This window comes from Centruroides vittatus, unplaced genomic scaffold, assembly GCF_030686945.1.
Source record: "Centruroides vittatus isolate TY-2023 unplaced genomic scaffold, ASM3068694v2 contig_1246, whole genome shotgun sequence".
In the NCBI taxonomy this organism is placed as follows: Eukaryota; Metazoa; Arthropoda; class Arachnida; order Scorpiones; family Buthidae; genus Centruroides; species Centruroides vittatus.
The window spans coordinates 320129-347892 of NW_027120796.1; the positions used below are offsets into that span (position 1 = coordinate 320129).

The following is a 27764-nucleotide window of genomic DNA, read 5'->3' on the forward strand; positions in this document are numbered from 1 at the left end:
TACATTCAATATCATTTTATGCAACATACTGGGAATTTTGCATGTGGAGATTTTTTGCTCCGTATATTAATCTTCCAAGAAACATTAAACTCAGGACATCATTCTACAAATCATCAAGTATTAAAACAAACGATTTAAAAAGAAATTACTAACAGATGGAAAGAGAGGTGCCCACGACTCTACTAAAAAAAAAAAGACAAACAAACTTTTTATATCTATAATTTTCTCCTCTAGGAAAAATATATTGTATACATTTTATTTATTTTGCATTTTATTATGGTGGTTTATTGTTTTTTATATATCATTTGCAATACTGTATATACAGTAAAAGTATTAAAATTTGTTTTCTGACATTTGTGTTTTGTGGTGAAGAAATTAAACAATCGAAAATTTCAATTAAAGATGACGAACGGAAGAGACGGCGATGAAAAAAAGTTGCCCCTCGACCGTAATCGAAAGATTACAAATTATTCTTATATTTTTTCAATTTTAATTATTTCAGGAAACTACTATTAATAATGTTCAATAGTTCACTTGACAGATTATAAATAGATTTTCATTTTTTTTTGGTTTTACAACCATTAAACTTTTGTCAAATATCGAAGAAAAATCAATAACTGCAGCTACTTCTAAAAAGAAAAAAATACATTTTTTTTGTTATTTTTTAGAAAGAATAGCATAAGAGTTTACTTCAAAACCAAAGTTTTAATTGTTCCGTCGGTGATTAGATTTACTTTCGCCTTTATTTATCGTCGAAATTTAATTCATAAATTAGTACTCGATATTTTTTATTTTGTATTAAATAATAAAACTATACATAAATAATTAGGGATAACCTTTCCAAAAGTCCGACTATACGGAAGGATGACAGGATTTATTTTAATTGTCGATAATTAATTTATTACCTCGCTACTCTGTTTGGCACCTAATATCATATTTACTGGATTTTCTAGGTTATCTTGAAAAGCCTTGAGAAATCTTGCAGCGGACGTTTCGTCGACCGCTCTTCCGTCGAAAGATAAAGTACCGGTCACGACCGTCTTCACTTTCCCATTTTCGTCTGGTTTGCTCTGGAGTGTACCGACGGCCAAGATGGACGACTGGGGAGGATTGATGACGGCGGTGAATTCCGTAATTCCGTACATACCCAAATTCGATACGCTGAAATTGAAATCTTTAATAAGTATTGTGATGATTAACAAAATGCATTTCGTGAAGCTTTGCATATATTTTCATTGGTAATGTCTTTAGTATCATCTTATAGTGATCAATCACTACTTATAGTCTAAAGTTATTCTTAGAATTTTACCTTTAGAAACTTAGAATATCTTTATTATTTTTTTAATTAAGCATTGAAGTGCCAATTATAATAAGCCCTACAAAATTCTTAAAATATAAATCTAATTCAAATTACGTTTGTCGGAAATAAAACTTTTCTAGAAAGCTCGAGCACTTTTGGGCTATGCGTCCACCTTCGGTAGCCAATAAATGAAAAAATGTTCTATCGTCAACTCCCGGCGATAAGGGTAAAACCTGCAAATGCTAGAGTTCTAGAAGAGTTTTTTTGCACTGAGAAAAACAGCCCTAATATTTTCCAGGCTAAAATAATTTTATTGCCTTAAAATAAGTCTGAAAGAAAATTAAAAAATAATTAATTTATTATGTATATATATAATTTAATTTACGGACAAACCTTAAGGCATTGTTAAACAAGTTTATACGTTACACCTATTTTTTCCACTCAAAATGGCATTATAGAACATATATGGGAAAATGGAGTTTACACTCATTTTATAATTAGTTTGCCGAAATATTTTACATTTTATTAAGTTATTCGGATCACCGGATCCGGCTCATTTGAGAAGATCTAACACAGGACGTCCAGATTTGCTTCGAGAACGGTGTTTATGTTCTTATTATCAACAAGAGCTAACAGCAGATTTGTACATATGTATATATTAAACAGTGGGAAAAAAACAAAAAAATAGCCGGCGTGGCAATGTAATATAGTACTTTGACATTAATGGTATTGTGACTGTACCGTTAGTGGTTGCTGCTAATTGAATAAAGTTTAGATTACATTAAATAGACAACTGTGCAGTAAATAATCATTCTAACACGTTGCAAAAATACAGCATGATCTCGGAGATTTATTTAAAATTTTTGAATAGTCAGATGCTATACATGAGATGTGTTGCCGATATTTGATCTGCGAGCTAACAATTAGTCGAACGGCAGGGTACAGTTTTTGTTGCAACGTTACGTCGGTAGATATGGCCTTTAATCATGTTTCAGATTGGATCTTATTAGTTTGCATGCAGTTCAATTTCACTTAGTTGTCAATCTAAAACCAGGGTTGAATTCGACAATTCTATAATCCGAATAATTATAATCGAATTGAAGCCAAATAAAATGCCGTGTAACGCGCTTTAACCATGTTTCTGTTTCAGTTCACAGTTATAAATTTGGTTTTTGAATTAAAAACAATCTAAGCATATTAATTTAATAATGCATCCAAATGCCATTATTTATGATGACATTGATCAAGTAAGTAATGTCTATTATTTAGAAAAGATAGAAAGTTTGAAGATATTACAGAGATAAGACTCACCCTCATAACTGAATGATCCCAATTTTTCATTGAAAATATTATTTAGATTGGAGCTTTTTAAAGGGAAACCACGGGCTGGCTTAGGGGGTCGGGAACAAAAGCGAGATTTTTATTAAGTGAAATTGCTTTGGATGGAATTTTCCATATCGTGTTATATGATACGGAAAAAATTGAAAATAAAAAGTAATTAGGCAGTGGAAATAACAAAAAATACCGTGCAGACGAAAAAATTAAACAATTAACTTGACGGAACAGGTTGCAGGTTTACCATATGCGGGAGGCCACGAGTCACGACCGTCAACCTCGGAGCCACGACCGGAAAAAGCTTAAGAACAAAATACGAAGCGCTTAAAGAATTTCAGAACTTTAAAATTAATATATTATGCGATGTATTCGGTTTAAACAGATTATAATCTATAACTTAAATTTAATGCATTGTAATAGAATACGGTTGCGGGAAAAAAATTATTAACACAATGAAGAATTTAATATTTTGTTACTACAGAATTAATTAAATTGGATAGCAAAAAGTAAATAAAAATTAAATGGAAGGAATCATTAAGATAATTTTAACTCTCCAAATTATATACATGAAACTATAGGGTTTTTTGAAGTATAGAAGTCCAATTTATTCCTATGGGTCCGGACTTACGGAACACCCCGTATAGTTAAAAACTTTACTCTAGTAATAAAGTCTCATTTCAAATGGCAAGCACTTAGGACAATAGTACGAGAAATCTAACAATAATTTTTTTTTGGGTTCGGGGGTGCTTGGACCTTGAGACCAACTTTGAGACTGTCAAAATGAACTCGCAGAATTAAAATCCCATGCCTTTTTTTTGTAATTAATGTCGAATCGGGGGTGCCAAAACTGTTTGGCACAGCTCTGTATTAAGGGCGTAATTAACGGGCAACATACCAGTAGTGGCAAATTGGAAAAAGACTAACGATAAACAAACGATAGTCAACGGCAAAAGCATAGCCAACGTTCCAAGGCCTCGTGGAGAGAGAAATGCTGTTTGTATACAGATCTTAGATTTGGATAAGGTTCAAATAGATAAATTAGATAAAGCTGGCACTTACATCATTAAAGTTATTAATAGGTGGGACGATTCATATTAATATTGGTTCCACCGTCAAGTTGATCTCCAAGTCCTCTTAGAGGTTAGGCCAATGCTTCTAAAGGCATTATATCCGATGCCACTGCGCAATCAACGAGAGCGTTAAAAGAAGAAGGAAGCATACTGCAGAATAAACATGCATTATTCAAGGAATGGCATAATTATACCTCAGAGTTTTAAATCTATCTTTTATTTGTATTATTTATTTTACTTTATAGATATTTATTTTATATAATTTCGCATGTTCTATTTTGTATACTCTATACTAAACTGCTAAATATAAACATAAGGAAGGTCAAATTTTGACCGAAAAATCTTTGTGTAACTAAGCATTGGCTTTACAAAATTATCAGTTAAAATTTCTATTTGCCAGGGGACTATACGGTGCAATTTTAAAACCGTTTCTGCTAAAAATACCCACCGTGCTATACATTTTTAGAATATTTGGTCCCTAATTGACTATGCTATACCAGTTTGGGCTTCTGTTTCACCATCCCTTCTGCATAAATCCAATGCCAAAATCTCAAATATATCTATTATAAAATACCCTAACTACCCCGAAGTTGCCTGCACTTGCTTGGGCCTCCTTGACCTTTTTAAACATAAAACCTACTTTGATTACTTATACATTTATAAATATGTTAATGGTCTGTTCTCTCCTCATTATATCATAAGAATTCCTACAGTACACACTATAGGTTGGGTTTAAAGTAACTAGGCATTTGGAAATTGGAATAATTTTTGTAATAACAGTGCAATTTGGGTGTGTATGTACATCAATTAATAGAATTGTATAACTTGTGCATTGGTTGTATTGGCAGCGACTGGGAGATGTCGCAAATGAGATGGCCAACTGCTTGTCTGTTCTGGCGAGTGCAGATTGCTGCACGCTACAAGATGTGGAAGACGGCACTTGCCGTGCAGAAATGGTGGCATACGTTGAAAGGACGTCATGCCACAATCCATCCAAAAATAATCAAGAATTGTCATTTGAAGCTAATGACCATAAGTTTGGTTGTGAACACATGTAGAAGTAGCCATCCATCCACATCACAATTCCCAATCGTTCATGGAAGTTAAAGGATGGTGCCAGTGCCTACATTGAATTTTATGATATGCATCTGTATTTCTGTTTAATAAGGTAAATGTCAAATAATTTTCATCATCTTTGCATTAAAAATATAGATGATATAGCAATTTCTTGCTGCCTCGTTACTTTCCACCCACCCTGTATTGATTGTTTTTTCATGTTCCATATTGCTGCCTCAATATAACAATAAAATACCTCTTCTATCAATACTGTAAACCCATCAATTCTATCGAGAATCTACTTTACATATATACAAACCATCTGTATCTGTATTGTTGGTTTAACCGAACTCAATATGACGGAATCTTTTCTGCAAGTGCTCCATGTGAGGAAGTTTTGACTACTTCACTCACGGGAAATTCTCTCTCATATTTAATCAAATGCTATATTTACATAATTTTTTAAAAGTTTTAAATTTAATGTTATTAAATTAATAAATATAACAATTAAAGTAATTTTATTTCGCTTAATTCAAAGGGATTAAAGGATTTGAGAATATGAAAAATGAGAGATTTCCGTGGTAATGCAAATTGTGTTCTTTCGTGGTACTTACTTGCAATCATGCAAACAAGCTGTAAAAGTTATAAAACACTTATTTAGTTTCAGAAAGAGTCAAATCTGCAAAATATGCATTACCGGGCAACCTTGCTCGGAACCAAATTGTGTTTGTGTCGAGGTTTCGACATCGTGGCATTTAATTAAAAAAAAAGCATGACTGTGCATACAAATCTGGCCCTTAATCATCATTAACAATGTGCATGTGTATTGTGCTATGAATTTAAGTTAGAGCAGATCAAATAATCTTCCATAATAATTAAATAAAATGAACTCTTGCTATCTGGAGTAGCAATAGCCTTAATAATATTCATATTTGTTTTCAAATCTTGCTAAGAGACCACAGATTTCTTATAAGAAATTAATTTATTTAAATTATTTAATCACTAATATTAATAATAAATTGTGAAAAGCCTTTTTAAGGAGTCAAATTTTTAAAATTGTCACATTTACTAACCTCGATCCAAAAATAATACGAGTTAATAATTTGGTGTTGTTGTTAAAAATGCTCTATTCTAAATGAACATTTTATCATCATCAAATATTATAAACAGATATTGTTAGCTACGACGATAAATTTTATAACGTACAGTATATTACAATGCATATTGTCATGTTAAGCTCCATACATTCAGTATTTGCTGAATACCAAAAAACTGCCTATTCATTCCCTTTGATTTGGCACAGTACACTAAGAAGGAATGGGAAATGGCAAATACCGAGCAAACACTTAACCAATACCAAGTAGTGTAGATGATTTACTTGTGATTAATATTCAGTTTTCTATATCTGTTCTGTAATTTATCATCCTCATGCTATCTGTTTACAATTTTTGATGATGATAAATAGTTCATTCAGTACTGAAGAGCCAGCTTTACATGATGATGCGTCTTGTAATAATAGGTGAAAGATGAGACCAGATATGGAAACCTTAGGGGCAGGAGGCCCCAATTACTTACATAAGAACTTCCGATGCAAACCGGAAGTCACGTTATTTCAATTAAAAAATTTTCCCCCGAAAGGAGCTAATAGATGACAGGCATGACTCTATTGTTAAAGGAAAAGTATGACGTACAAGGACAAGCCACTACTAATTTGAGTTTGTTTAGTTTAAGGCAACTACTTCACATTCCCGATTGAAAAACTCAAAATTCAAAAGGCATGTTACCATTCACAGCCCGTCCATTGGAGAATGCCATTATTCATGTGACTGTCAAACACTCAGAATAGTCAAATAACTCAAAAAGGGCAAAAGTACAGTTAAATCACTAAATAAACTTTAACTGGCCTTTTTTGTCTCAAGTTTAATGCCTACAGGGAAAGGAAAAGTGTAGGTATCACGAGTATATACGTAAATCAGATATGCCACAGTTGTAATGTCAGCATACAAATAGATAAAAGTTGACGAAAGCACACTGGCAGATTAGAAAGTGAATACTAGTTACACTAGACGCGTACTGCAAATTGGCTTTGTTCTACAGAAATTGTATCATATAACTAATTATTGTATAACAATTGTTATTAACTAGTTTGGTGTAATTTTTATTATTAACCATTTTGTTTTAATAATGCAATGTTTTCTGTCGGCAATCCACGGAGCAAACAGATCTGCCCATCGACACACCCGAGGTGAAGTTTAGATCAGGGAATGCAGCACTAGGTTCTCACAAAAAAGACTGAACTTTACACGATTTATAAAGAATAGTTTGTTGACAGAATAGTAGAATAGTTTTGGTGATTTTGTCCTAGAAATTATGGACAAAATCACCAAAACTAGAAAATGATATTGCTCTTCTGACTATTATCAATAATTCAATTTGTCAATAAAGCTTTTTATATGAATTATTTCCTAATTTAAAATTTATTGATATTCCTCCCAAAACATTCTAGATATTGAAAACGAAACTAACTTGTTAAATTAAATCAATTAATAATTTAATATTTAATTAAGCTACTAATTTAATTAATAGTATAATTAAATATTAAAGTTGTTTGATAAATCAGAGCAAACTACAACTTATGAAACATTTTAAAAATTAAAACAGAAAGTTAAAAATCCTCGATTTCAATACACATTCGACTTTATCGTATATCATGTGGATCGTTTCTGAATAAAATTATAAAATATTTTGTCGTAAAAATTAAACTTTTTAACTTAATTTATTCTTATTTTTATTAAATCTATCAAGTAGCTAACGTCATTGCTTACACAAAGTGATTTTAGCTTCTTAATAGATTTATCATAAAGTAATTTGAATAAATCAAGTTCAAATATAAATCTTCTACTAAAGATAAAAATTCTGACCTAAAATTTTATTTTTTATTGATAATTTTAAAATTTAATCATTGAAACGCAGAATATATTTTAAAATCTATACCTGAAAGTTCCGCCTTGAAATTCGTGCGGCTGCAATTTTCCTTCTCTAGCTTTTGAAGCTAATTCCTAGAAAGAAATTACATCATTTAGTAAACTAACTTTCCTTTTAAGTGCCAATGATAAATATACAAAATTAATATACATTACAATGTTCTTGTATAATAATTAACATAATTACAATAATTTAAAATGGCAGCATTCTTTTTTGAAAGACCCTGTATATTCGTATAGCTACTCTAAGAATTTATTAGATCATTTCACAGATTTTCTAATACCACACTGAAAATCAATTTTGTTATTTATTGAATGGCTAATATACTTCTTTAAAATTTAATAAAATAGTGCAGATGTTAACTTTCTCACTGCTTTCTTAAATGGAGTATTGACTCAATCAATGATTTTCTATAATTTTAATAAATGTTTACTTTTGTTGAAGTTGTTGGGACAATGCTAATAAGTCTATGTAAAATCAATGGAAACTATTCAGATCCTCATCAACTACACTTATTTTATTATTTCTGAACTTTTCTACCCACGTTCCGAAAGTTTCTGTTTGACTGATACGCTTTTCCCTATGCTGAAGTTAATATTCTTTAGCGAATTTGGAAGAACTTTTCTTTTTCCAACCAGAAAATGATCACGGTGTGCTATTTACCAATTACACAATTAGGAAGTATGCAAACACAATTACTCTCTCGATTGTCAGAATGTAAGTGTGTCTGCACGAAGCTAGGCCCGCAATGGGACTGGGCGATAGGCTGTACGTATCCAAAATAGATCACCCAGACCCCATGAAAAATTTATCGGGTTTTTCATCCAGATTTCCCCAGAATAGCGGACCAATGCCTTAACCGCTTGGTCATCCAGCTGCGATTGTATGTGATCGGTAAAAACAAATTTAAAAAAACTATTGTTGATTATTAATAAAAGGTTAATTACTAACTTCAGTACCAAATTTAATTTATTTTTAAATGAGAAATGAATAGTTACACATAGATAAGGAAAAACTAATCTTTGTCTTGCTGAATATAAACACATTCAAATTGATGTTACTGAGAATTGTATTAAAAACGTTATTTTAATATTATAAACTATAAATTCATCAAAATCACATAAAGCAGATATTAGAGAAGATAAAAACAGATAAAATAATGTGTTTAAAAAAATTATGAGGGTGATGGTTGGTTAATAACGACAGATTAAAAAGTCGAAAACAGAAAATTATCTTGCATTATTGTACCCAAATTGTTAAAGTTAATTCTTATAGTTTGAACAATTAACTTAATAATTCTATGATAATTTAAATAATTCAGAAGGAATTTCAATTTGGCAATAATATAAATGCTGATATTGATTAAACTTAAACAAAAATAACTTCTTTAATGCGTATGAATTATTCATAATTCTTAGATGAAGTTATTTTTTAATTAAAATTTGGAAAATATTTATTTTTAATGTAATGTAATCAATTGATTTTTCTACAATAATTTTTTAGGAAGAATTGATGCAAAATTGAAAGATTAAAAAATAATGCAGTTTTCTAATGCTTCATGATTTAAATTAGGTTAAGCTTTTTATTAACAAGTACAAAATCATCAAAAACAAATAAATAATGACACTCTGATGAATTTTTCTTGTTGTGGGTTTGAAACAAACAAAGTGGTACCGATAAATATTTTATGTAACTCCCTTTAGTCTTAAGGACTGCACCAACTCTTTTTGGCATGTATTCTAGTGGAATCCGTGCCAAAAAGAGTTGATGTACTAATCTTGCAGTTGCATTGCTATTAATTTTAGACCATTCTTCTTTAACCACTTCAAGTTGAAGGATGCTGTTTTACAATTTTTGTCTTTAATATTGACATGTGTTCAACTGGATTTAAATCTGGAGACTGTAGATGCAAGTATGTGTTTTAGTCTTTCTTTTGAACTGGAATGTAATAATGTTAGCTGTGTGCTTGAGATCTCTGTCTTGTTAAAAAAATATACTTTCCAGACACAGTTTAAAAACTGGCAGAGGAATATGCTTCTTCCAGATCTTAGGTTAGAGTTTTTTGTTCGTGATCCTGTTGATAAATTCAAGATTTCCGACATTTCTCCAAGACATACAGATCCAAATGATTTTGCTACCCCCTCCATGTTTAAGAGTTTTGACAAATTTTTTTTCCCAAGGCTTCTCATATATGCCTTCAAACTCTGACAATTCCATCTGTTACTTGAATAAATTTTGTCACTTATTATAACCTCTTTCCATCTATCTGCATAAATTAATTTTTAGTTAATTCAGAATGTTAAAGCCAATATTAGACTCTACTTCTTAGTGGACACCTTAGTGTGATTTTCTAAAATGTCTGTCAATTCTTTTTCTTATGCGGTATTTTCACAATTTAAATTTTTTATAGGGTGTAATTCTTTATTTGACATAGGAATCTACACTTGCATATAAAAACAATAATCAACCTTTTCTAGATTTATGGAGATTAGAAAAGTTATTTTAATATAGTGATTACCTACAATTTCTACTTTATATTTTTGCATTCATTGTGTAAAGCAGTTGTGTGCACAAGTTATTCAGGAGTTTTTACTCAACATTGCAAGGGAAACATTTTTTGACATACTGATAGATCAGCGCTGTCCAACTTATCATAGTCTGCGGGCCATATTTTCTTCACCAAACATTTCGGGGGCCAAGAAGGTTGATAAATGAAAAGTCAGTTTATGTTAATTAAAAATATATTTTATTTATACTAAAAAGAAAACTAAAATATTCATAATATATTAATGAGAACATTGTGGCCCTAATTGTTTAGCAACAATATCTTTTATGTCCACATCAATATTTGTTGTGGCAAGTCTAATTATATCTTCAAGAGTGGAATCTTTCAAACTGTTTCTATATTTTGACTTTATATATTTCATATCGGAGTATGCACGCTCGCAGATATATGTACTTCCAAACATTGATACAATTTGAAGTCCAAAATCTCTCAATTTTGGATATTTCTCTTTATCTAAAAATTTGAATATTTCTATTCCAGTTACTCCACGAGATGTAAAAAATGGGTCAGCCTGCAGGTCGCATAATTCTATTTGATATTTAAGATCAACGGAGTTGATATCAATATTAATTGGATCACAAAATAAATCAATAGACGGTTTAAGATCATCAAATTGAGAAAATCTTTCATTGAAATCTGTAATTAGCATATCCAATTTTGGTAGAAATATTTTAAAATTCGCTTCTATATTACATTCTTTCATTTCTTCATAGATCTCTTTGCAAGATTCAAAATGAAATAAATTATTTTGCTCCAAATTAAACCTTAACAATTTTAATTTGTTTCTAAATCCAGTAACATATTTATAAAGGCAACACACATTTTGATCTTGTCCTTGCAAGGATTTATTCAAAATATTTAAATAATTTGTAATGTCCGTTAGGAAAGCAAGTGAATAAATAAAATTTTTATCAACTAAATTTGCTGTCAAATTTTCATCGACGGCAATTTCTGTGAGGAAAAGATGAACTTCTTTTCGAAGTGTAAAGAATCTCCTCAAGCACTTTCCAGCACTTAACCAACGAACGTTACTATGTAAAAGCAGATCTCCATACTCAGTTTCCAATTCATCCAAAAATGTTTTAAATTTTCGGTGTGTAAGAGAACGATTTCCGCCGCAAATTAAATTAGTAATTTTGCAAACCTTGTCCATTACATCTTTTAGTTGTAGGGATAAACCACATAATGCCTCCTGATGGATAATACAGTGTAACATACGACATGTTATTCCTTCTTTTTGCAAAAGTCCCGCGAGCCCAATATTTTTGCCTCGTCATAGCTCTAGCACCGTCGGTTACAATAGCAGTGCACTTGTCAAATCCGCCATACTGCTCTACTGCACATTTTAATTGTTTGTAAATATCTTCACCTTTTGTTGTTCCGTGTAATGATTGTAATTTTAAAAGTTCTTCTGAATAATTATAATTTTCATTTACAGTTCTTATAAAGATAAGCATTTGACTTGTATCGGAAATGTCTGTGCTTTCATCCAATGCTACCGAAAAATAGCAGCAACTATTGATTAGGTTTTCTAATTTATTAGTGACATGCATGCTAATCTCGTTTACACGTTGGCTTACAGTCTGGTGAGAAAGTGATACTGTTTGAAATTTTATTACCATTTCGTTGTCATTAAATGCTTGAGCCATTTTTATGGCACATTTTAAAATTAATTCTCCATCCAAAAATGGCTTCTTTGCCTTTACTATTTCTAAACAAACTTCAAACGATGCAGCTACAGATGCTTCTTGAAATTTTGGTTCTTGATTAAAATAATTCGTTTGATGATCCAGCTGCTTTTTCATTTTTTTCACTAGTGGTATTTTCATGTCTCGCGTGTACGAATGATACTTTTTTCATGCATGGAAAGATAATGGCGCTTCAAGTTATATTCTTTACACACAGCTATGATTTGTAAACATTCCAAACACTGTGGTTTACCATTCTTGTTCAGAATAAATAAATAATCTATCTCCCAGCGATCTTGAAATTCTCGATTTTCGAGGTCTATTTTTCTTTTATTAGTAGCACTCATATTCAATAATTATTTTAATTAATAAATAAATATGAAATTAAGTTAATAATATTATAACACAGTCACCCCTCAACAAATTCTAGACAAGACTGCACTCGCACGATTGCATGAATCAACCAAATAGCGCAGGGTAGTGTGCGCATCACGTGCGCCAACCATAGATAAACAACAACCAATCACAAATATAATATGTGGCGCCAATGTTGAGCCAACCATCATCAGACGTTAAACGGATTGCTGCTGTATTCAGCCAGGTTAAGTGAAGTTACGCAAACTAAATAGTACCTACTTTAAATTCAAATTAGATTTAAATTTTCACATAGTAAAATAATTTTAATATTAATAATAATAATAATTTAGTAACATAAATTTATTCATAGTAAAATGTACCCGCGGGCCATAAAAATAATTTGGCGGGCTGTATACGGCCTGTGGGCTGCCAGTTGGACAGCCCTGCTGTAAATAGATAGACTATATATAACTTTCAGTATAACTTATATTTTGTGATATAATGTATTTGCTATAAAACAATTAGGAAAAATTAGCAATTGTCAAATTAGTATTCATGTGGTTCATTCAAAAAAGTATCTACTTTGTCACTATAAATCCAAATAAAATTAATTAATTAATTAATTAATCATGTGAAAAATATATTTATGAAAATATTACATTTTTTAATTTCTTATTACAATATTTCATTAACATATATTTCCGCAGATAAGACAACCTTCAGATAAGACGAGGTATAAATTTTCATCAAAGTTTTATAGTTTTAGCATATATCTGTCCTATAAGACAACCCCAAACTATCAATGGCCTATGAATTTAGTTTAGATCAGCAATCATCATCTAAATAATAATACTGTATAGCGTATACGGAATTATGTCCTATTTGTAATTTTTCAAATGAACAAATTTTATTTTCTGCTTTGCTATTGTTGCAAACGTTCGCACTGATTCGGGTGTTTGGGTAATGACCTTGACTATTCACAAAAATGTTGTATGGACTATTCTATTTTGTGGACATGCCCTACTCTCTACTAGTAAATAATTACGATTTGTGTGTCTTTTTTATAATGGTTTTAATTTATATAAATTTCAATCTAATTTTTTTGTATCTGTCCTATAAGACGACCCCGGATTTTGGGGGCCTTTTTTATGATTCAACTATCGTCTTATCCGCAGAAATATATGGTATATACAATTATTTACAGATTATAAATCATTTTCTGAGTTATCAAAAGGTTGAGTTTAATACACAGTTTATCCAGACTTTTCAGTATTTATTTATCATCATACTTCACTTCCAATTAAAAAAGAAGAAATATAACATGAATAAAAAAAATTTATTGTTTAAAATGTCTTAAAATTTTGCAATTTAAATCAGTGAAGAGCCCATATCCCCACTGATTTAAATAATGATGTGGGATTAACTACATTTTTTTTCTTCTTTTTATGAAGAATTATGACATGTAAATAAAGAGTTTGAACTAATTAATATTTACCCTGATTGAACGTGAGATTTCTTGAATACCCAACATATCTGCATCTTTAACAATTGGTGTAATTAATCCATTTTTTGTGGCCACTGCAACGGATATATCAATAGTTGATAACTGTTGAATTCTGTCTCCCATCCACATCACATTCACTTCTGGCACACTCTAATAAGAAAAAAAAAAGGAAATTGTATAATTACCAATAAATTTATAAGATTAGACAATTTTTAAACAAAAAAAAAAAAAAAAAACAAATGTTTACATGTAATGCAGAAGCAACAGCTTTGATAACAAAGTCGTTAAGTGAGACATCAATTCCATCATCTAGAAAAGATGTTTTATAACATATTAAAAGTTTAACTTTATTTCCTATATAATACTTACAATAATTTAAATATATTTTTGCTTTTAAAGCAAACAAAATTTATATATGTAATAACTAAATTAATTGTCATGAATAGATTAAGCTACTAAACTGTAATAAAATTTCAGAATTTATTTTATATACAATTTTCATTTTTAATAATACTTTTAGAAAATGAATTCATTAAAATGTGGCAAATTAACTAAGAACTCTTAAAGGTAGATGCTCGCAGGTGGAAAAATTAAGGTAGCGTTCAATGTCAACAACTGGTGCTCTTCTCACCTTCGTTGAGCTTGACAATTAGAATGGGTACTTGTTGGCTACATTCAATGCCACCTTAATTTGCCACCCATGTGCATTAAAAACAATTAATTTGGAGTAGTATTGTTCTTGATTATCAACTATAAACTGCTGATTTTTTAGTAATTGTCTTATTTTATACTTTACAATAATTTATTATTTTTATAAGTGTTTGAACTATTGAATTTTATCATATTTCAGAAATAATTAAGCAAATAATCACTGTATTGCAAATTCTAAAATTTACTATATTTTGATTTTTAAATATATTTTATAACTTTTGATTGTAATTAATAAAAGTGTAATTGACAAAAAATTAAATCTAAAAAAACAAAGATCTTTTTGTATGTTTATGTCAAGTTCATTCTAAAAAGCTTATTTTAAACTATATATAAGAACGATAACCATTAAAGAGAATAAGTTTAAATTTATTAGCAATAATGAGAGATAAATAAAATTAAAGTATTTAGAAAGTACTTCTGAATTTTTTAATGATAAAGAATAAGATTAATAATTAAAAATATTTATTTAAAAATAAATGTAAATTACTTTTCAATTCTTTTCTAAACTGAATAACTTCATCAACACAAGAACATATAGACATATAACTATGAGGTATTGTTGTCTGTAAAAGAAAAAAGTAAGGTCATTTGTAATATTATACATTAAAAATAATAAAATTTTGAGAATATATTTCAAAACATATAATACTTTTTTACATTCTACTTAGATTTATAAATTGGAGAAAAAAAATAATTTATTTTCAAGTATTTTCTTGCAAAGCAGTTAATATATTAAGATTTCATTGTTTTGTGTCAACAACAGCATATTAAATTATTGATATTAAAGTGCTTAACTCAGGAAGCCAAATCTTTATTTGATTAGGAAATGTCTTTGTCCTGATTCAGGACAACCTCAGCTTATAATTCACATAAAACAAATATAAATACCATTACTTTTAACTTAAATTCAAATATTTTACAACTTGATAATTAAAATCAAATATTTGTGTTTGAATCTGTCGATCTTAAAAATGATAAACATGCATAAGTACCAAGATATCTTTCCCAATTTGAAAGCAAAAAACATTTTAAGAAAACACCAAAATTCTTTTTTAAAAGCACAAAACACACTTCTTATAACAAGCTACTGCATTATTTTATGAAGTAGCTAAACACACTAAATTTTAAAAGAATCTATAAACAAAATAGTGATTAAAGCATTTCAAACTAATTTTGTACCTTAGATTCTGTTAGTCTTTTAGCAATTGTTCTTCTCATATTCGTATGTGGAATATCTATATAATCACTAATATCTGTAGGAGTAATAGATGGTATAGATGGTGTAGAAAGAGACTTTTCAGCAATTACTTCTATAGGTTTTTCTTTAATTTGGTATTTACTAATATAGTTCATTACATCTCTATAAAAAAGAAAAAAATTCATCTATATAAAAAAATTATAAAATCATAATATAGTAAACTAAAATTATATTATACTTGAAGCTTAATAATAGAAAAATTATATAATACCAGTTACAACTTTCTTACACTTTCAGTAGGACTTCATGTGGCCCTGTAGAAGATACTTCATCTGGATTGATTTTATATTTTTCTAACAATGTCTTTACAGCTGGACCCATCATTCTAGTTATAATTATGAAAATTTTCATTTACAAACCATTTCCTAATGAAATTATTTATACTAAAAATAATATCTAACCTTGTTTTCTGAACCTTTTTTGGAGTTTCTTGTAATCTCTCTTGGCTTGAGACCTTTTCTTGAATAGGTGTTTCAGTAATTGTTGGTATTTCTACATCTTTCCAATCTTGACCTTCTTCAACCATAAGACCAATAACAGTTCCTATTTTAATGTCTTTTGTATCTTCTGGAATCTAAAATGTATACATTAAAAATATTTAGTTTTTATTTATATTCATTACCGTATATTTCCGCAGATAAGACGATTGTTGAATCATAAAAAAAAGGCCCCCAAAATCCAGGGTCATCTTAGAGGACGGATACAAAAAAATTAGATTGAAATTTATATAAATTAAAACCATTATAAAAAAACACACAAACCGTAATTATTTACTAGTAGAGAGTAGGGCATGCCCACAAAATAGAATAGCCAATACGACGTTTTTGTGAATAGTCAAGGTCATTACCCAAATGCCCGAATCAGTGCGAATGTTTGCAACAATAGCAAGGCAGAAAATAAAATTTGTTCATTTGAAAAATTACAAATAGAACATAATTCCGTATACGCTATACAGTATTATTATTTAGATGATGATTGCTGATCTAAACTAAATTCATAGACCATTGCTAGTTTGAGGGTCGTCTTATAGCAGTGTTCCGCAAACTTTTTGTGTTCAAGGTACACCTACCAAATCAAGAAATTTTAGAGGTACACCAAAGGAAAAACCAATGTTTATTTAATATTTATTTATTATAAAAATCAGTACAATGTTTAATGAGAAATGTGAGCCTGCTTAACTGAGCACAGGCGATCAAATTTTGGAACAATCGTTGATAAGGCTGCTTTCATCTCTTGGTCAATCATCCTCAGGCGTTCTCTTTGTCATGATTTAATTGTAGTGAGAGTTGAAAACCCCAATTCGCATAAGTAGGTCGTGGCAAATGGTAAGAGAATTGCAATAGCATGCTTTAAAAGCAGTGGATACTCATTTTTTATATGCAGCCAAAAATGTGCTAGCTCTGTTTCAGAAAATTTTAGTTTTAATGTCCAATCAGTTTTCAGCTCCATGAATTCTTCCTGCTCGTTTATCGGTAGGTGTCCAATGGAAATGCTATCTGAAAATGGATTTCGTACCCAGTCCATAAGTTGCAGGTCACACTTAGGAAAATAACAGTTCACTTTTTTCTCCTAATAGCTCCAAAGCTCCAAGTGTTTTACTATCAAAGCCTGCACTTTTTTTCTGAATCGGCAGCCATGACATTTGGGAACATTTCGTTACTACCATCGGTAGCGTCGCTGATCCATAACACCAACATAGCGCAAAAGCTTTCAATCTTGTCCGTTAACATTAAAATATTAGAATTCCTGCCTTGCAGTTTTTTGTTGAGCTCATTTAAATTGACGAATATATCCGCCAGATATGCAAGTTTTGCTACCCATTCTTCTCTTTTAAACAGAAAAGTAAAATCTGAACCCTAGGCCTCTAAAAACGTCTGGGTCTCATTTTTTAGCTTGTAAATTCGAGAAAGCACTTTTCCGCGAGAAAGCCATCGTACTTGTGTATGAAACAGAAGTGACTGATGATCTGCTCCCATTTCCTGACGCACTGCATTAAACAGACGAGAGTTCAGCGGTCGCGACTTGATGTAATTGACAATTTTGACGACTTCTTGTATGACAGACAACAATTCATCAGGCAGAGACTTCTCCATCAGTGCTTCCCTGTGTAAAAAGCAATGTACATTTTTAATATTAGGGTTTTTTTCAGAAGCCCTGGTTATAAATCCCCTAATTTTTCCCGTCATAGCTGCTGTTCCGTCTGTGCAAATTCTTATGCAGTTGTGCCATTCCAAATTATACTCGCTGAAGTACTGGTCTGTTACTTTGAATATTTCTTCTGCAGTGGTATAACCAGGTAGTGGCAGACAAAATAAAAAGTCCTCTTTTATTTCATATTCGTCAGTGTACCTGACATTTGATACGAGATGCGCGTGACCACTGATATCAGTAGCCTCGTCGACTTGTAGCACAAAAACTCCACTAAGTCTTAATTTTTCAATTAACGTTGATTGAATGTCGCTAGAAATATCATTAATTCGACGTGAGATCATATCTGCTGACGCAGATATTTTTTCGATTTCCTTAGCGGCATTCTTGGCTAATCATAATCTTGACAACTTCTTTGCAGACAGGTAAAATTAAAGTTTCAGCGAGAGAATGAGGCTTCTTGGATTTAACAAGCATATTAGCGATCACGTAGCTTGCTTTCTGCACTTTGTCTGATGTTTTGAAAGACGAACTCATAAGAGTTACCTGTTTCTTAGACTGGTCTTTCAAATGTTGAAAAAAAAGGGTTTTGCCTTTTTGAGCCACTGATGGGTGTTTAGTAGTTAAATGTCGTAAAAGTTTACTGGGCACCATCGAATTATTACCCAAAGTTTCTCCATTTTGGGATTGGACATGATTCGTCTCCACAATATATAAAGCCATAACGTACATAGCTCTCATCATATTTTCGATTAACAAGCTTAGGTTTTTTCTTTGTTGACTCTGCTTCTTGGGAATCATTAGTTTCACTTGACGAACTTGCATAGGAATTTATATACACATACATATGTACACCATTATATACACATACATGTATTAGGGTCTATTTATTTGTAATAAAAAAAGTCAATTATGTTTGCGACGACACATTCACAAACTAGTGGCTAGTTACTGGCGAAAAGCGATTTGTTTCAGTTTACAAAAGCGCGTGACAACGATGACTAAGCGGGGCGCAGCGTTACAATATCACATTGACATACACATGTGTGCAGCGCGCAGGTGGGCTGTCCCGCTCCTCGTGCAACGAAGCGCTTCGCTCGCATAACTCTCAGCTATGTGTAGGTGCATTATCTTCACAAAACTTGACATTTTTCTGCGGCACACCAACTATTGACCACGGTACACCAGTGTGCCGCGGCACATACTTTGTGGAACACTGTCTTATAGGACAGATATATGCTAAAACTATAAAACTTTGATGAAAATTTATACCTCATCTTATCTAAGGTCGTCTTATCTGTGGAAATATACAGTAATTACTTAACTTTTCACTGAAAACAGTATAAGTTATCTCTATAACTTTAATGCCTTCTAAATGAAATCACATTGATACATTTTTTACAAAGCATATAATCATCATCATTAAAATAAGAAAAGTGAAGAATCATTCATTGTATACTTGCACAACAATTAAACATGTTCAATATCTTAATTCTACAACAAATATTTACTTACTAAAAATTCTAATAATTAAATATTTTTGAAATACATTCACTCAAATATATTTAAGATAAATAAAGATAGAATCAAACATAATGACGATGTACCCAGAATCCTCTTCATTTGAAGTTTAAGACTATTTACAAAAAATTATTAATTTTTCAAGTCTTTTCTTATCCTTTTTCACTATAAAACAGAAGTAATGGTCTTAAACTTCAAATAAATAAAGATAGGAAAAAACAAGACTATTTTAAGCAAAACTCCAATTAGCTGGATATTCTGAATATCCAAATAGCCTGAGGTTCCAATTAATTTAGATAATTGGAGTTTTACTGTAATACAATAAAAGGGGATACTGAATTCGTTACTGAAAAATCTGAAATCTCAAAATCATAAAACAATTTATAGGCTATGATACTAAGGATTAAACTTTGATACTATACTGCAAGATGACATCCGAATAATTGATTTTAAGTATCATGTGTCTGTTTTAAAGTTGTTTATTATTATTAATTAGCTCCACATTATTTTAAATTACAATAATTCAACAATAATTAAATTCTTACTGTTGATTATCTTCTTAATTAAAATTTTTAATTTATAGATTAAGTAAGTGTAAATAATATATAGAGCTAGTATTATTTACAAAGAATTGTTTTAAGTTAAAAAAATGCAAAGATTATTGCAAAGTGATGTGAAAACTCTGGACTTGACTATGTAGACAAAATTTCTACTATTCAAAAAAATTTCACATTTTAAGAATGTAAGTTATGTTAAATTATAATAAAAATTAATCTGTAATAAAAAATTATCAAAAAATATCACAAGCAAATGACTAAAATAACAATATAGTAGTACTGATTAGTTGAAATCCTGCCTCTGTAATTGTTATTTCTGCTTAAAGCTGTTATTTTCAGCTAAATACAGTTGAATTTTTGTGTGTTGTATCTTTATGAATGTTTTTTTGATAAAATCCAGTACTGTGACACAGAATTCCAATCAGGCACATCTTTTCATTTGATTCCTTTCTTGTATATTAACTAATATTTTATTATTCTCTTTCGAAGAAAACTGCTTTTGTTTTTTCTTTTATTTTTCTCCATTTTTTCTTGTAAACTTAAAAAGAAATAAACTGTAGAGTAAAACATCAAATGTTTTGATGTTTTACTCTACAGTTTATTTCTCAACAATGAAAAATTTTTGCATTAAGCTAAATAGAAAATTTATGAAGGATTCAAGATATATTCGTTATACCAAAAATTTCATTAAATTGGCATATATTATACTGATATTTCACTGTACAATGAAAATTACAGTAAAAGAAGAGTTAAATGCATAAAAAACATAATTTAAATTGTTTGTAGTAATAATATTACTATAAACAATACACACACACACAGGGGTAAGACATTTAACATGGAAAAGTAAAATATCTCCAAAATGAAATGCTGCAGAGGAAAATGTTTAAAATAAAATGTTTGTTTTGAAGACAGGAGGTAACAGGTTTGTTTATTTTAATCATATTTTCAAGGTCACATCAAGGTCAACTCTTTATTTTCAAATGAAAACATATATAATCATACAAACACCTTTTGTACATTTCCAGCACATTTTATAGGCCTGTTTCAAGTTAGAAGCCATTCCAAAGATGAAGGAATGTAACATCTTCATTTTTGGAATGGCTTCTAACCTGAAGCAGGCCTATAAAATGTGCCAATAATGTTTGCTAGATCTGTAAAGTTAATACTGGAAATGTATAAAAGGTATGTTTGTATGATTACCATGTTTCCCCGAAAATAAGACCTAGTAGAGGTTTTGCTAAATTGCTAAATATTAGGCCTCCCCGAAAGTAAGACTTAGCAAAGTTTTCATTTGTATGTCTGCCGAACAGAACACCAGAGCATGCAGCTGTGATTCTTTTTAGTCTGCCACTGTTATCCCCTACCACCATCTGTTGCAGAGCAGCTGCATGCAGGACACGAAGACCACCACTTACCACCAACCCCAATGTTCCCGTCCGTGGCCGTCACTTGTAAATGTGCACATTTACAAGAGGCCCATTGCCTGCCACCATATCGTACGCTGCCCCTGCTGTGCTGTACATGTGTGCTGTGGTGAGTTCTCCCTGGTGGCCGGAAGCCGCCATACCATACGAAAAATAAGACCTAGCGCATCTTTGGGAGCAAAAATTAATATAAAACACACTCTTATTTTCAGGGAAACAGGGTATATCGTATATCTATGGCTTCTAGCTTTGAAGAGATAACTATATATATATTTTTTTTTTTTATGGTGGCAGCTGAATTACAAAATAATAAATAACTTTTGCAGAAAGATTTTTTGTTTATTGTTTACTTTCAACAACATTTAAATTTTACGAAGGCTGTTCAGAAAGTTTGCGGCCTCAAATAGAACAACAAACAAAATAATGTTAAAACTTTTTTTTATTTTTCAATGTAGTCTCCTTTGTTAGCAATGCACTTATTCCAGCGACGTTCTAGCTTTTTTATGCCATCACAATAGGTCGATTTGTCAAGGTGTGCAAAATACTTATTCACTTCAGAGATGACTTCGTCATTTGAGTGAAATCTCTTTCCAGCCAAGAATTTTTTTAGGTTTGGAAAAAGGTGGAAGTCACTGGGGGCCAAATAAAGTGAGTACGATGGATGTGGAACTAATTAGAAGCGAAGTTCATTTATCTTTTGTTCAGTGATTCTGGTGGAATGTGCAAGTGCATTATCGTCGTGGAACAGAACCTTTTTCTTCAAGTGTAACCTCTTTTCTTTGATTTCTTTCTTCAGTTTTTCCAATAGTTCACAGTAATAGACAGCATTGATGGTCTTTCCTCTTTCTAGGTAGTCAATAAAGTTGATGCCTTTAGGATCCCAAAAAACCGAGGCCATCACTTTCCCCACTGATGGAACTGTCTTTGCCTTCTTTGGTGGTGGCAAACTGTGGTGTTTCCATTGCTTCAACTGTTCTTTTGTTTCAGGAGTGTAGTAGTAAATCCACGTTTTGTCAGCAGTCACAAACCGATGCAAGAAATGCTGTGGGTTTTTCTGGTAGAAGTCCAAGCACTCCTTTGACATCAAAGTGCAAACACATTTTTGCTTGGCGGTCAGCAGACACGGCACCCACCTTGCTGAGACCTTCGTCATACCCAAATTTTCAGTTAGGATGTGGTGCACTCGGTCGACAGAGATGCCTGTTGTCTCAGCTATCTCACGCATTTTCAAACGGCGATCTGCTAACACCAAATCATGAACTTTGTCAATATTTTCTTCAGTGACAACATTTGACAGCCGTCCGCTGCGAGGGTCATCTTCCATACACTCTCTGCCAGAGTTAAAAAAGGCTGTCCATTTTTCCACAGTGGTGTATGAAGGTGCAGACTCCCCCAAAACTTCATCCGTGTCAGCTTTGATTTGAGATGGGGGTCAACCCTTTTTTCATCAGGTATTTTATGACCACACAAGTCTCCGTCCTCTCCATTTTTGACAAAGCGCATGCACACTGACTATCTGCTAAGCTGTCATAGCAAAACTTTATGACAAATCAAGCAGAAATTGGTATTGTATGTTTAGCAAAGATGGCTTAATTATTCCCGCCAAAAATTAAATTGATCGCAGCACTGCATATAGGCAAGGCCGCAAACTTTCCAAACAGCCCTCGTAAAGGAAGGCTAACAATATTTCTCTTTCCAAATGAAATGCTTGTGAAAAAATTCCTGAAGAAACTCTTTTAGCTTGTCACCAATCTTTTTTTGAATGTATTGAGGTTGAAAGTCATCATTTCGAACACGTGTTAGATTAATTTACTCATTAAAATTGAATTTTTATGTATGTATTGCTAATAAAAGTATTAATTTCTACTTTGGAAAATTTGTTAGCCATCCTTTAAAATTTAAATATTGTCAAAAGTAAGCGATAAACAGAAAAATCTTTTCAGCAAAAAGTAATTTGTTATTTTGCACGGATTCAGCTGCTGCTACAAAAAATATAGGTTTTCATTTGAAAGTAATAAGTAGACTTTAGTATGACCTTGAAAATGTGGTCAAATTAAAAAATAAACAAACCTTCTGCCTTCAAAACAAACACATTCCTCTGCAACACTTCATTTTGAAGATATTTCACTTTTTCTGGTTAAATGCCTTATCCTGCATATATGTATAAGATATATCTTGAGTTTTATCAATGATTATAGTTTGATAACATATTTAAGATATTACTATTACTTGGTCAAAATATTCTTAGTCAAGAACTAAACAAAAATTGATTCTTACCAGTATTTAATTAGTATAGCTAAGGTGATATCCTACAATATTACCCGCTATAAAATTTATTAAGAAATTAAATGTCATTTTTTAAATTTTACATTGACCATATCTACAAAAATTATGATTATCTGAACTTAATAATTTATTTCATTAATCATAAATTAAATAAAAAATATTTAGTACTTCTTCACCCTTTTTTAAGTTGAACATATAAAGAAATTTCTTTACACGCAATTCCCCCATTATAAGTTTTAACCAGAAACAAGTATAAAAAGCTTTTATGGACATTTTTACTGCTAGTTATTTTTGTTAAATGTTCTTTTATCATTTATATAGAGAAATTTATGTATGAATATTAATTTAAGTATGCAGTCTTACCAAAATTTTGGCTAAGATTCCCTCTTCTTCTAACTCAAGTGCTACAACTGCTTTATCTGTTTGTATTTCACATAATATATCTCCCGGTGATATCGTTTCTCCTGTAATTTATACCGTATTAATAAATTACTCAACAAAGTTTAGTCTTTAAATTAAATTTCCCGAATCAACAACTATAAAAGACACAAAATAAAATATTTTTATATATTTTTTCCATTTTTAAAAATAGTTCTCTGTATAATAAAATATATATTTTTTATTTTAAAAATGAAATTTACATAAAATAGGCTGTAGATAAAACTTTATAATCATTATATTAATATCCAAATGCATATTTACTTCTCACCTTCTTTTTTTAACCATTTTATAATTGTTCCTTCAGTCATAGTCGGCGATAACGAAGGCATTTTGATTTCAATTCCTTTTACACCTACAAAATACAAAACATTTTTAATTAATAAAAGATTTACTTATTTCTCTAACAATTACAAACTTCTCTTGTTTATAGAATAAAACAAATTGCTAATTTTACTACGGGAATATGTAAATTAAATAGTTTAAACTTGCTAATATACAAGTTTTTATTTAAGACAGATAAAAATTTAATACAAATTTATCTGTTCAAGAATCAGAGAGATTTTTTTGTAAGAAGGTGAAAATTATATTAATATATACCGTATATCTCGGCAGATAAGACGATAGTTGAATCATAAAAAAAAGTCCCCAAAATCTGGGATCGTCTTATAGGACAGATACAAAAAATTAGATTGAAATTTATATAAATTAAACCATTATAAAAAAAACGGACAAACCGTAATTATTTACTAGTAAAGAGTAGGGTATGTCCACAAAATAGAATAGCCCATACGACGTTTTTGTGAATAGTCAAGATCATTACCCGAATGCCGAATCAGTGCGAATGCTTGCAACAATCGCAAAACAGTGCTGCCAGATCCAAGAAAATAAATTTGTTCATTTGAAAAATTACAAATAGGACTTAATTCTGTATACACTATACAGTATTATTATTCAGATGATGATTGCTGATCTAAACTAAATTCATAGGCCGTTGATAATTTGGGGTCATCTTATAGGACAGATATAAGCTAAAACTATAAAACTTCGACGAAAATTTATACCTCATCTTATCTGAAGGTCGTCTTATCTGCCGAGTTATACGGTAATTTACTTGTGACAGATCACATTTTTATACAGTCCAGTGGCGTAGTGAGGGGGTCTATCATGCACCGGGCGCCACTCGCAGAGGGGGTACCCAAATGGTCTCCAAGACAAACTATGTGTTTCTGGAGGGGGGCGCCAATAAAGTGCCGTGCCCCGGGCACCAGTTATGTTCGCTACACCACTGATACAGTCAAATAATTTTTCTAAAAATTTATCCATATTTATATCAGTTATATGAAATTATAATTTCTACTGTAAATTATTTATATAAATAACATAGTATATTATTACTAGAAATTTACATTTAAATTGGTTAATGTATCAAACAAGGAAAATTTGTAAATTTCACCTTAACTAGTGTGAAGGTGACCTTGATGCAAGGAGTTAAAAAAATATTTTTTTAGGGTATACTATAGATTACTCCCTATGGAATTTCGTGTGTTTGGGTATATATCTGAACTAAGGGGACCGAGAGGAGTTCAACAATACTTTACTTTTAGACCGGAGACGGAAAATAAAAAAGTTATCATACTTTTTTCTGGCGATCGCGCGATGATAGGGAGTCGCTAAGTCGGCCTCGCTATCGCGATCGGGAGTCGCGTAGCTTGCCGTTAAAATTGCCTTTAGACGTTTCCCCCCTTTTTTACTTTGTTCAAAAACTACCGTGAATCGATCACTAGTTTAGCACATGGCGGCGTGTGGTGGCGCCCATATGAGAGGTCAGTTGGGCCGCCATGTTCGCTGCCATAAGTAACATTAACCGAAATGGCAATCGCGCGATGATCAGAAGTCGCGTCGCTCTCTCCGCTCTCGTATCGCGTGTTTAACGGTCCGGGAGACAACCGTAGTCAGACGTCGCGGTTTGCAGACTTTACCGCAAGATGGCAATACTAGCAACTACGGTGCCATCTGCATGAGAGCATTAAAAAAGTATGGTAACTTAAAAAGTGTGATAACTTTTTTATTTTTCGTCTCCAGTCCAAAAATAGGGTACCGTTGAACTCGTCTCGGTCCCAAGTTCAAATATATAATCAAAGTCCTGAAATTCCATAGGGAGTAATCTATAGTACACCCTTTTTTTAAACTAATGAATCTTCACTAATAATTTATTTTATTTTATTTTCAAATCAAAATTATTGTAAATGAAAAATAAATAATAAATATAAAATTAAACAGAACTAATACTGAAATTCTAAAGTAACAATGTTGAGAACTAGAGAAAGGAATATTGGGAGTGTTTATGTATAACATGAAACACATACATAGCATAAATATAGGCAACATTTCTTATTATAATCATAACTGTATAATTTCAGTTACAGAGCATTGCATTCATAACCCTTGTTAGTATGGTAAATATCCTATTTTTAAGTTAGTGTAATCTAAAGAAAAGAAAGAATATTTATATGATGAATTCAAACTAATTGCCTTGTCACATATTCAATCAATAACATGATCAAAAACATGAATATAAGAAGTTAAAGACAGAAATAATATTTACTAACTTGTAGAGTATTTTTCATCTAATCTAACATAAATAAATAATTGCATTTATTTTAAGTATCTGTAGCAATGTACAGACAAATACACACACGTATATATAGTACATAAATAAGGTGTGCAATGTAGAATACAATATACAGAGTGTCTTCTACATCAGGCCCCGTAGAAGTTATGCTGAAATTTGTACATTCTTATACAGATGAAGCACGGTACTGAGAAAGCAGAACGAATTCAAATTATTTTGACGGAGAGAAATAGAGTTTAAAGCAGGGATCTCAAACTCAAATGCAGCAAAGGGCCAGTCAAATAAACACATATCAGACACGGGCCATATTCATTATTATCTGGTAAACCAAAGCATACCATAAACTAAAAAAAAAGGCCATCCTTTCGTTGCCAAGCCTTTTCAACTTACGTAAACAATTAGAAGTTTGAATTTTTTCTGTTTTAATCCCTGCAAGATGTTAGAAACATTGATTTTTAGAGCAGAAACCATTGAGGCCTCAGGTCGGATACGAAGCCCTAACAGGCCTTATCCTGCCTGCGGGCTGCCAGTTATGCAACCCTCGATTTACAGGGTTATATCCAGACTTCTCACCACATAACCCAAACATAACTTACGAGATAACATAACTCCTACGGAATCAGACTTACGAGACACCTTGTAAACCTATACAATGTGTTGCAACACTATTATATGCATTTTTTGTTATTAAAGAATACAAATAAAGTTAGTATGGAAACAGACCATACCAAAGATAACGTGACTTCTATGAAGATACGCATTTGTTACTCTATTGAAAAAATTTGCAGAAGACAGAGCATTAGAAATCCTTAAGAAGTTTCTCCCCAATATAGAAGACATCATTGCTGCTTTTTGATTTTATTTTATGTAACTATATACGAAAGAATACGAACTTCTAACTCAGGTCGTCCATGACGCATGG

At 31.2% G+C, this 27764-nt stretch overlaps 1 protein-coding gene across 1 annotated transcript; it reads right to left on the reverse strand.

The window, feature by feature from the left end:
• Positions 1-771: 771 nt before the first annotated feature.
• Positions 772-27764, reverse strand: LOC136988193 (pyruvate dehydrogenase protein X component, mitochondrial-like). The gene is made up of 11 exons (XM_067286031.1): positions 27571-27764; positions 24479-24562; positions 24133-24233; positions 16232-16404; positions 16060-16155; positions 15752-15932; positions 15060-15135; positions 14109-14170; positions 13853-14011; positions 7756-7820; positions 772-1161 (listed from the first exon to the last, which is right to left on the reverse strand). The coding sequence occupies exons 1-11, from the start codon at positions 27683-27685 to the stop codon at positions 894-896; spliced, it is 1380 nt and encodes a 459-aa protein (XP_067142132.1). The 5' UTR covers positions 27686-27764; the 3' UTR covers positions 772-893.